This window comes from Petaurus breviceps, unplaced genomic scaffold (assembly GCF_028583685.1).
Source record: "Petaurus breviceps papuanus isolate PSGF00001 unplaced genomic scaffold, PetGlider_PUasm1.0 90825, whole genome shotgun sequence".
In the NCBI taxonomy this organism is placed as follows: domain Eukaryota; kingdom Metazoa; phylum Chordata; class Mammalia; order Diprotodontia; family Petauridae; genus Petaurus; species Petaurus breviceps.
Window position 1 is genome coordinate 21372842 of NW_027187353.1, and position 11910 is coordinate 21384751.

The window sequence follows — 11910 nt, forward strand, 5'->3', positions numbered from 1 at the left end:
TCATAAGAGTAGGTGAAGGAGAGTAAATGGAAGAAGACTGGAAGGGAAGAAGGGGTCAGATAAATATTTTTCCCAAGGACAACCATGCACTATGGGATCTGCCTTATGTGGTAGCTGAGGTGGGGAGAAGCTCACAGGGAAATGAAAAGAACGTAGGCAAACAGAGAGATTGGAGTAGACAATCCAAGGACTCTCCTATATTAAGGGAATTCCCAGCCCCTTGGAAAACTTCCCCTTTATAGGGACTTCCTTTCCCCCCCCCACCCCCCCCCCCCCATAGCAAGAATCAATTCTGGTACAAGATAGGGTTGCCTATTGGAAAGAGCCCTGGGCTAGGTGTATCAGAGCAGGTGGATTTGGTCTTATTTGTGATGCTGGTTGAGGGGTCTTAGGCAAATCAGTGCACCTCTCTGGGTTTTAGTTTCCTCCAGAAGTCACACCACATCACTTACCTATCCCACAAACTTCAATGGCTCCAAATTACCCCTAAGACTCAAATATACATTCATCTGATGTTTTAAGTCTTTCACAACCTGGCCCCTTTCCAGCTTTGTAACCATACTTGGTGCAGTTGGGACAGTGCTGGACCTGGAGTAAAGAAGACCCAAGTTCAATTCCAGCCTCAGAGAATTACAAGCTGTGGGACCCTGGGCAAGTCATTTAACCCTGTTTGCCTCAATTTCCTCATCTGTAAAATGATCTGTAACAGGAAATGGCAAATCACTCCAGGATCTTTGCCAAGAAAACCCCAAAATGGGGTCCCAAGGAGTCTGAAACAACTGAACAGTAAAAGTTGTTTTATTTTTGCTATTGAATTCCTGGCACATAGTAGGTGTTTAATACATGGTTGATAGATTTCCTCTCTGAAATTCGTAGACCAGACTAGTAAGGTCCTTTCCAGACCTGACCTTCAATAACACCTCAACTTGGAATTCTTTCCTTAGTAGTGACAGCTAAGAAAATCATCACCTTCCATCACTGATCAAAGCATTTAACTATGGGACTCTGACCTTGGGTGAATCTCTTCCCTGCCCTCTCTCTGTCTTCCCAGCTATGAAATGGGATCCATCCCTCCTACAGAGGGCTAGGGTGGGGGAAGAAGAGAGATGAGCTCAGAGGGGCAGATTCTTAGAGGTGAAAGCCAGGCAATGCTCTCCAAGAAAGGACATCGCTGTGAGAAAGAGCTCTGGCCTCAGAGTCCCCTTTGGGCTCAGATCCCAGCTCACTCACTACCTGTGTGGGCAAGTCACTCAATCCTAGAGCTTTGAGGGGCTCCATTCAGTCTCCCTAAGGTCACTTCCAGCTCAAATTCTGGTGATCCCATTATCCCATTCATAAAGATCATTCCTTCTTCCACAGGCAGGTCAATCAGGAGTCTGAAAGCAAGAGGTTGGGATAGGGTAGCCAGGGGTTACCAACCCCAAGTCAATCAAGGTTAATGACTCACTTGGAGGAGGGGGAAGTTGAAACCCAGAGCAGCCAGGCTGCAAATCCAAACTGACTTGGAAATGTAGCCACTTAGGGGGATTAGTCCAAGGATTAACAGAAAACCCCTAAAGCTGGCCTTATATGGCAGGATTAGCCCCTCAAGCCCACCATGGAAGACCCTGGCTTTGCCAGGCAAATCTAGCATAGTGGGTCCACTCTATCCAAGACAGAAAGAGCCCTAGGGGACCACCACTGGAACATAGGGATTCTCTCTGGATGTGGAGATAGAGGGAGACAGGGAAGAAAATAAAGCCCTCACCCTCTCCCTCCTCCCAAACCTACCCCAAGTTTTGTATCTTTGTTCCCATCAGACTAGATGACCCCCAGCCTTCTAATTCAAGGTCAGGTCTACCAGTGTTTACAGCCTGGGCCCCACCTCAATACCTTTGAGGCTTACCATCATTCACCAGCCCCCCCCCCCATTTCTGTCTACCTCTTCTCTTTTGCTTTTGCGACACATCATAGATGTGAGCTGAAAGAATCCTTGGCACACAGAATGTCTGAGCCAGATCAGGACTCATCTAGCCCGACCTCCCTCATTTTACAGGGGTGGGGGTCTATCAGGAGTCTGTCCCATACACAAGATGTCCCCCTCCCAGCCTATAAATAAGACACAGTAGAGACTTGCCTTGAGAAAGGAGTCATGTTCTGACAGAGAGCTCCCCCAGCACCCCAGGAATGTCAGTGATCCACCCCAGTAGCTGGGGTCCCCCATGGTCTGCCCCTCCCACAGCAGGCCCAGACTTCCCATCCCAGGGCTATAGTTGGGTACAAGGCTCCAGTGAAGCCACTGGCCAGGAAACTCACCCAGAAAAAAGGGTTGGGTTTGCATTCACTCACACACACTGGTTCCAGAGCAGCTTGGTCTCTGAGACCTGGCCTGTCCAGCTAAGGCTTTTCTAGACCTGTCTCTGTCCTCTCCCTCCCCCAAAAACATCTTAGAAAAAGGCCTTTAAAGAGGGTGTAGGTTGGTCCAAAGGCAGTGACTGACGCCTCCCCTCCTCACAACACACACAGATATGAGCCCTATTTCCATACAGGTTTCTTTCTGTCTGTACACTAAGCCTAGCCAGAGTTTTCAGGATAAGATCCCCACAATTTAAAAAAAAAATACCAACCCAACCTTGTCCCTTTCAGATTCGAAGAGATTTACAAAGTCCTATGGTGCAACATCAGAGAGGGAAGGATAAAATAGTCTTAGGAATTAGCCACCCCCTCTAGCCTATCCCCATTCCCAGGTCCAGGAAGCAATACACCTCCCATCTCCCTGCCCAGTTAAAAATCATCTCCAAGAACTTTGCCTTGTCTGGTGACAACTGTCCTGCACCCAAGGTTTACCACTGGTGAATAGCCTGACTTTCTGTGGGCTGCCTCCTCCTTGGAATTGCTAGAGATGGAAAGAAAAAGGGAAAACCCCCAGGCTAAAATGAAGGTTTGACAAGAAGGGTCTGGAGAACTGGTTTCAGTCCCAGCTCCCAGCCTCCATCCCTGGGAGCCTCAGTCAAGTCTAGTGGAGGAACTAAGAGAGAATTTGGGGATCTCCTCTAACATGGTCTTCCAGCTACAAGAACAAAAAAGGGGTGGGGTCTTTACAAGTTAAAAGGCTCCTGGATCAGAAGTCCCCGCTTATGGCAAGGTCTTCTCCTGACAGAAACTGAGCAGAGATAGGAGACAGCAGCAGACACTTCCTTGTTTTCTTGGGGCCCTTTTCCCAAAAGGTAAGAGACCTTCAGTGGAAGGACCCAACCCTCACCCCCAACTAGTCACCCCTTAGTTCTTATTCAAGCACTAGAGCTCATTCACACATAGACACATACACTCTCACAGGAGCTCCCCTCTCCCTCCCTTCCCCTCCCCAGGGTCATCGAAGGCTCAACTGGGACACCATGTAGACGAGGCCCACCAGCAGCAGCCCACGAATTCCCAGCATCATGACCAAGAACAGAAGAAGAATGGACATCACGGGCTCCACCACCTGGTCCCCCAGGCGCCACAGTGGAAAACCCAGGTTCACCAGCTGCTGATTGATATCAGAGAATGGAGAGCGATGGGCACCTTGCCTGGGCCCCAAGTGATGAATGTTTGGGGCAGGGCCCCCATGAGGTTGGTCTTCTCCTCTGGCGAAAAAGTTCTGCAAAGGAATAGGAAAAAAAAAATAGGGGAAGTAAACAGGACAGTAGGCATAGAGTGAAAAGATCTGAGAAGGTTTGAACACTGACTTGGTAACTGATTGTGTATGACTTTGAGTAAGTCACTGAACCTCTGTGGGTCTCAGTTTCCTTATCTGTAAAATGGCCTCTGAGTTTCCTTCCAACACTAAAAGAACTCCAAAGAGTCTGTTGGAATCCTGAGCAAAGGAGGCATCATGGAGAACAATTGTTCCAAGGAATCTTTGCCCCCAGGAGCTTTTCAAAAAGCCTGAGGGATAACCAGACCAACAGCCATTTCCTTTTACCAACATTCATCCAAAACAGTCAATTGGGCAAAGACAACTGTTACATCCATGACAGTGCCAAGGCTGGGCAGGGCAATAATGACTCCTTCCCCTTCAATCACACTAGGCCTTTGCTCAGAATTCCAGGCAGACCACGAGTTCCTTGAAATAAATCATGCAATCATACATTCAGAGTCAATAGAAACCTCAGTGAATAATAAATGATGCCTATACAATAGTAAGAAAAACATTTTACATTAAAAAATAATAGGATAGAAATGGTCCTTAGACAAATCAATATCAGAACTCCATCAAACCAAAAGAGGGGGGCAGGCAACTAGGTAGAACCCTGGAAAGCAAGTTATTATCTCCATTTTACAGATTCAATAAGTGAGGCTCAAGGAGATTAAGTGAAGTGCCCAGCAGCTATTAAATATCACGGGCAGGATTAGAAGCTGGGACTGCCTGACTCCCACTTCGCTGTTCAGCCTCAATGGATGAGGAAACAGAAGTCCAGAAAGTGGGAGCATAATGGCCAAGGTCACACAGTGAACAGCCTAAGGCTGAAATCCAGGTTTCCTGAATCCTGCACTGTCTCTTGAGAGGGAACCTATCTTTCCTTTTCTAACTCAGAGAAATTAGCACAGGGCTGGGGATGTGGAAGGTGTCCCATGAAGGTCTCCAAACAGGAAAGGGACAGATTCAGGCTGAGAAAGAAGAGACGCATCCGAGCACATTCCAAAGAGAGGCAAAAACAAGTGTGCTTTGTACAAATGGTGATGATCTGTCTATCTGCTTTCACAACTTCCCTCCTCTGAAAGGAGGACAGATGCATCATTTTACAGTCACTGGCTAAAACTTTCTGTTCCTCCCCTGGTTCTACCACTCCCCTACAGTTGGATTTTGCTTTAATTTTTTTTAAATTTCCTACTTAAATCTAATTCTAGACTTTTAATATCTTCCTAGAGAACTCCTCTTGTGGAAATGCCTTCCACAGAGGCAGATCAACAACTTCTAAAAAGTCAAAGGACTTGTCCAGAGTCCGATGGCCAGTAGGTGCCAAATACAGATCTTCTAGGTATTAAGGCTAGACCTCTATCCACAGTGCCATACTATCTCAAGGGAAAGGACATCATGGGCAAGTTTGCTAGACAAGGAGAGAGTCCCCAGCCACATTTGGGAATCCAAGAAATCATCGTTTATGAGGGGAATGCTCAGTCTGGGTATCAGGTCACTGGAGTCGCCAAGGTATAGTGGTGGAAAGAAACCTGTATTCAAATCCAAGCTCTGTTTGTCTCTTGCTGGATGATCCTGGGCATGACACTCTATCCCTACAAGACTGTGTCCTTATCTGTAAAATGGGAATGATATTGACACCACCTCCCTCCCAAGTTTGTTGTAGGAAAAGAACTTTGTAAAATAATCATAACTAACAGCAGCTCATGTTAATATAGCCCTGGAAGATCTGCAAGGTGTTTAACATAAATTTGAACTTGATAACAACCCTGTGGCCAATATACTCTTTTTACAGAGAGGAAAAGTGATTTATCCAGTTTCATACTAGGAATGTGTCTGAAGAGGGAATTGAATCCAGATCTTATTAATTCCAAGTTCATCTATCTATATAGCTATCGCTATAGGAAATTTAGAAATAGGAGGAGTTTCCAACTCTTGAATGTATATGGTGCAAATTTTAGAATTTGTAGGGAAAACTTAAGCAGGAGAAGCTATGGGGCGGCCAGGTAGCACAGCGAGTAAGAGCACCGGCTCCAGTGTTGAGAACACCTGGAGATCAAATCCTGGGCTCAGACACTTAGCACCCACCCAGAAACACCTGGTCATGTAACCTTGAGCAAGTTACTTAACCCCAGTTGCTTAGGGGCAGCCAGGTGGCTCAGCAAGTAAGAGCACCAGCTCCAGTGTCGGGATGACCTGGATCAAATCCGAGCTCAGATACGCAGCACCACACCCAGAAATAATAACTGGCTGTGTAACCTTGAGCAAGTTACTTAACCCCAATTGCTTTAAAAAAAAAAAAAGCAGGAGAAGCTATGATGGGTCCCAGGAGTTCCTATCCCCTACCTGGCGAGATGTGATGTTCCGGAAGGAGGTGCTGGCCCTGGCTCGAGGGTCATCATCTTGTACAATGTCCCCATTGGCCAAGATCCTCACCATCTTCAGAGGCACTGGTAGGTGGGACCTGCAGCAACAAAAATAGCCCTTTACTGTTTATAAAAAGCCTCTCCTTACTGAATCCCGATGAGGTAGTAAATGTGCTTGTGATTATTGTTCCCATTTTACAAAGGGGAAAACGGAGGCTCTGCTACTCTGGTCCAGAGTTAGACAGCTACTAAATATTGCAGTTGACCTTCAAATCCCAGGTCCATAGAAGTCAGGGAGAGAGAGGGGTTTTTTTGTGGTTTTTTGGTGTGTTTTTTTTTAACCTAATTGTAGAAGGAGGTGGGGGGGAAATTGATCAGAATTAGCTAACTAGAAAATTCCCAGTCTAGACACAGGCACATCAGGAATGGGAGACAATGGCTTCTGTATCCTTCTAGGCACTAAGCGGGATACCCCCAATCTAGCTGGGAACCAGGACACCTGGGTCCCCTCTGAAGTCCATTCTGTTGCATCAGTTTCACTATCTGAGAAGTGGGGAAGCAGCAATGAGGATCTGCTGAACAGGTTATGGCACATTAATTCAATGGTCAATTACTGGGCCAGAAGGAATGACAGACATAAAATATTTAGAAAACACAAAAGACAATTACATTAAAAGAGAGAGAACGAAAAAAGCAGAACGTGAAGTACAATATATACCCTGACTACAATAATTGAGTGAAGTCAGGATGGAAAAATCACAAAACAATGTCAATGGTCACTGTCAGTACCCCATTTACAGAACTAAATAAAGGACAGAGCCTTCAGGGAAGATGTTTTGTAAGGGAGGAGGGGCAGTGTAGGCCAAGAAACCTGCCCAATGATCCGAGAAAGAACAGAACACTGAGAATTCTTTTTTTTAAATACATTTTTGCTGTATCATTCTGGGTTCAAATGCGAATTCTGCCACTTCGTGACTTCAGACAAGTCCCTGGTCATCTCTGGGCCTCAAAAGCATCACAAAATGAGAGGCTTCATTTTCAAAGTCCCTGCCAAAGTCTCAAACTCAACCCCGGGGGCTTCTTAATCTCATCCAGTTGATGCTGATAAGCAAATGGTCGGGGTGGGATTACACAGAGGATCCCCTTATAAATTGTTGTCATTAAACCTTCAGTAAAGGGGAAGTAGAGATGGAGGGGGGGAGAGGGGGAGGGGGAAGAGAAAGGAGAAAAGAAAGAAAAGATGGGGTCCAATCTCTAAGAGATGCTGGAAATGGAAACCCTGGCTGCTTTCAGGGCTGATCTCTCAGAATACAGCTAACAGAATCATAGCATTAAGACCTTGAAAGCACCTCAAAGCCCCTGATTTTATAGATGAGGAAACTGAGCCCCTAGAAGGTAAAGGGCCTGGCCCGAGGTCAGTCAGGTAGTACAGAGCAGGGAAGCCAGGTCCTCCGACTCCCTGTGGAGGGCCTCAGAGCCCCTGACTCCTGATCCAAGGCTCTGTTCACGACCCCAGCACGTAGTCGGTCATCCTCCTCCCGGCAGCATCACGGGAGTCGGAAGCAGGCAGATTGCGAAGCAGAGGCCGCACAGTCCAGAGGAAGGGACCGAGGACAGAAGGCAGCCTCTGCTTCCCAGGCCCCTCCCAACGTTCTCCAGGAGCGCTGGGTCCGAAGAATAAGGGGAAAGCCTCAGCCCATGGCCCCCTCCCTCCCTACCTGTGGAGGGATGCAGCTCCCTGGCCCCGTCGCTGTCCACTGCCGGCTGGCCTGGCTCCCTGAAGCTGCGGGGCGGCTGCTAGCGCTCCGGCCCCACCTCCCACTTCCTCCAACCTGGCATGACAGGAAGCGACAGAGAGAAGACGAAGGAGCTCAGCATTCCCCTCTTAAGGCCCCTGGGAGAAATTGCAGCTGCCTGGGCTCTGCACTGAGAAGGTGAAGCCGGAGCCTGGAGGAGGGGCGCAGGGCCCCCAACTCCTGCCTGAAATTGGCCTCACCTGCCAAATCCACCCAAATCCCAAGCGTGCGCCTCCTTTTCTCCAGGCTGCCCTCCCAAGCTTCCCAAGCACCGACAGGTGATGAAGAAAAAGAATCCAACAACTTGGGTTCAATTTCCCCTGGTCAGCTCCTTACTAACTGTGTGATCTTGGGCAAGTGATTTCCTCTTTCTAGGCTTTCTTTTCCTCTGTAAAATGAGTGCCTTGAATTAACTGGCTGCTAAGATCCTTTGGTCTCAAACCCTACAAACCCCTACCTAAATGTCCCTCTCACTTCCCATCCCCTCCAACCATCTCTTTCCTCCTCTGCAATATGATTCAAGGGTTCTTGACATGGGATAAAAGAACTTGTTTTTTAAATATATTGATAGCTGTATTTCAAAATAATTAGTTTCTCTTATAATTCCTTGTATTTCATTTTATGCATTTAAAAACATTCTTCTGAAAAGCTGTCCAAAGACTTTACCAGACTGACAAAAACAAAAAAAGCAAAAGAAAACAGGTTAAGAACCCCAGGTCTAACTAATCCAGCATCTATCTTATTCTCAGCTGGCTGACAACTAATCAGGCAATCCATCAATCAATCACTAGATATTTAGAGAGCAGCTGGGTGCTAAGCACAACAGAAGCCTGGAGTTTTCTATTCAGTTCAATTCAAAAGACTTCAGTTAAGTGGACAGAACCCTAGACTAAGCAATAGGAGAGATCAAAGTTTAGATAAAACTGAGGACCTTAAGGGGTGACAGATGGGGCCTAAGAGAAAAAAATACAGATACCCCTAATATACAATATTCTGACAGAGAAGGAGAATATGCATCATAGTAGATTTTGCTGTGTGAGATCCAAAGATGACTGTGAGAATCAGGAAGGACTTCCTGGAGGAGGTAGAATTTGAGTTGGATTTTAGTCATGGGTCTGATAACTTGAGGAATGGTTGAACAAATGTGTGTGTGTCTATGTTTTAATCAATGGAAAGAAATATTGACCTTCATAAAAAGGGCAGAAAAATGCAAAGAATTATGGGAAGATTTATATAAAATGATGCAAGGCTAAGAAAGTAGACAAAACTATATAAAACAATTTTGTCACTTGTTAAAGTTAATTTCACTGTTTGTTGTTGGATGGGGATTGGGAGGTTTCTTGTTTTTGGGTGTTTTTTTACACACTGCCAGACTGATGTCAATATGTTGGTGGATTTTAAAAATTTTTCTTTCTATTTTAAATCTAAATTGTAAGGGACAACTTGCTGAGTAAGGTAAGGAAAGGAAAAGTATGGATATATTTGAAAATTATATTCATATTCTATGCAGTCTTTTATATTTTAAAAATATAAACTTAGTAGCCCTGAACAAAAACCAAACATTTAAGTATACATATAAAAGTACATATATATAAGTATACATAAAAGTATACATATAAAAGTATATATATAAGTATACATATAAAATTTTTAAAAGCACCCACCAAATGTATGTGGGAGTATAAGATTCTAATGTTTTCTGAGTGTCCACTTTGCCCCTTGGAATCAATCATTCCTTTCAAGGCTACTCTTGATCACCACCTCCAATACATGCCTTTCATGTTCTTTCCTTGGTAGCATCCCTCCCCTATACTTCTTTTTTATTCTATATAAATTTTGCATTTGTCTACATATAATCATGCTTTCCCCTCCCCTGGTAGAATATAAGTTACATGAGGTCAGGGGCTATATATGTTGTTTTTGTATCCCCAGCCCATGGCCCATAGTAAACATTTGCTTGGTAATTGGATAAATGAAGTTAAGAAAAGGACCAGGAAGAATATGTTATATCTGAAGTCTTGAGAGAACTAGGTCAGTCAACAAATATTTGTTAAGCACCAACAAGTTCCAGGCTCTGTGCTGAGTGCTAAGGATACAAAACGGGGCAAAAGACAGACCCTGCTCTCAAGAAACTCACAGTCTAACAGGGTAGACAACAAACAGATCTGTCCAAACGAGGAATACATATAAGAATGGGAAAGTCAACTGTGTGAAGTTTTGACGAGACTGAGCTGAGATCGAAAAGTAAGGGCAGGTGTCTGATTTTAGTGATCAGGAAGTCTTTGGGGAGGGCAGCCGGACAAAAGTGGGTGCTAACAGATTATTGTTATTCTTGTCATTTGTTCTTTGTCCTTCATTCTCAAAGAGGACCAATGATATCAAGAGGGTGATGTCTTGACCTGCAAGTGCATTGGATTTGAGTGAGGCAGGGCTTCTAAAAGTTAGCAGCCTCACTCTCTCCTCCTGAGTCATTGGGGTCCATTGGCAAGACATAGGTCAAGACAACTGTGTTAGTCCCAGATGCAGTGGGAGACCTTGGCCTTTCTAAATTAAGGTCTTTCCCAGGCTCAGCTTGTCTACCCATTCAGTAATCCCAGATTGCAATGGGGTTGAGGAGAGAATAGAGAATGAAAAAGTAGAGATATTTATCCAGCTATGCCTTGTTTGACTTAATTCAAGAAATAGCTCCTGCTTTCCAGGAAGTCACAGTCTAACTGAAGAGACCAGTCAAACACAGATGAGAAGATAATTCAAGGTCTTATATGCAAAGTGCTAACAAAAGACCCTGGAATTCAGAAGAGGAGCTTCAGAAGCTGTCTTGTCCAACTCTTTCATTTTACAGAGAAGGAAACTGAGGCCTAAAGAGGAAAAGTAACTTACTCAAGGTCATAAAGCCAGCAAATGACTGAAACAGGATTTAAACCTAGGTCTTTTGAATGAATAATAGCAACAGTAACTCAGTTTAAAGTTTACAAAGCATATTCCTAACAATGATACTGTGAGAGAGGTAGCTATTGCAGGTATATTCTCCCCATTGTACAGATGAAGATTTTGAGGTTCAAAAATATTCCATGGCTTATCTAAGGTCACACAAAGCATTCAAAGGCAGAATTTGTATCCCGATCTTTTGACTGAAAATCAAGGGGTTTTTCCATTACAAAAAGGTAGAAGGCAATAAAGAAATCTGATGATCTCCTTTTCTCACCAATCGGTCACTTCAGCAAAAACACTGAAGGTGGGGGCAGAGCCAAGATGGTGGAGTAGAAGCAGGAAATTGCATGAGCTCCCACACCAACTACCTCCAATATCTGTAAAATATGAATCTAAACAAATTTTAGAGATACAGAACCCACAAAGTGACAGAGAGAAACAAATCTCCTGCTGAAGGCAGCCCGGAAGGCCTACAGGAAGGATTGGGTGCCTTACCAGACTGGGAGCCTAGCACAGTCCCACCTGAGCTGTGTAGTCCTGAACTGGGGCCACCTGGACCAGCAGAGCAGACTTCAGGAGAGTGAATCACCAACAGCTGTGGCAGTTTCCAGACTTCCCAACCCATAAACATCAAAGAGAAAGTAAAAGGCCACTGGGGAACTCTGTTGGAACTGGTGATGGAAGAGCATGGTCCGGCCCCTGAAGGTGGTGGAGGCCCAACGGCTGCATGGCTTTCTCTGGAGTTCCTGGCCTGCACTTTGTAGGGGGACAAAGTGACCTTTCAGAGGCTAATCACTCTTTTTTTTTTTATAAGCAATTGGTGCTAAGTAACTTGCTCAAGGTTACAGGGCCAGTTATTTTGTGTGGGTGTTAAGTACCTGAGGTCAGAACCAATCCCGGGTCTCCCAACTCCAGGCCGGCCTGCGGCACCTGGCCTCCCCAAGGGTAATCACTCTTGCTTTGACCTGCTTGGATCTGGGTCACTGTCTTGGGCAGTGGTCCTGGGGTAAGAAATGCCAGTGTGCCAGAGCTTGTGGTGGCTGTAGAGAGGGTGCCCTCTTCAGACCTCTAACAACATTTGTGAAAATCCCAGTGATTTGGGACACAGCTCTCTTCACTCTGGAAGCAAAGCTCTTCCATGGCAAAGAGCTCAAAAGCC

General features: G+C 45.3%; 1 protein-coding gene across 1 annotated transcript; it reads right to left on the reverse strand.

Moving 5' to 3' along the window:
* Positions 1–2117: 2117 nt before the first annotated feature.
* FAM241B (family with sequence similarity 241 member B) lies at positions 2118–7881 on the reverse strand. Its single transcript, XM_069071461.1, has 3 exons — positions 7743–7881; positions 6005–6122; positions 2118–3619 (listed from the first exon to the last, which is right to left on the reverse strand). Exons 2-3 carry the CDS (start codon positions 6095–6097, stop codon positions 3350–3352), a joined length of 363 nt encoding a protein of 120 aa, XP_068927562.1. The 5' UTR covers positions 6098–6122; positions 7743–7881; the 3' UTR covers positions 2118–3349.
* Positions 7882–11910: the final 4029 nt, after the last annotated feature.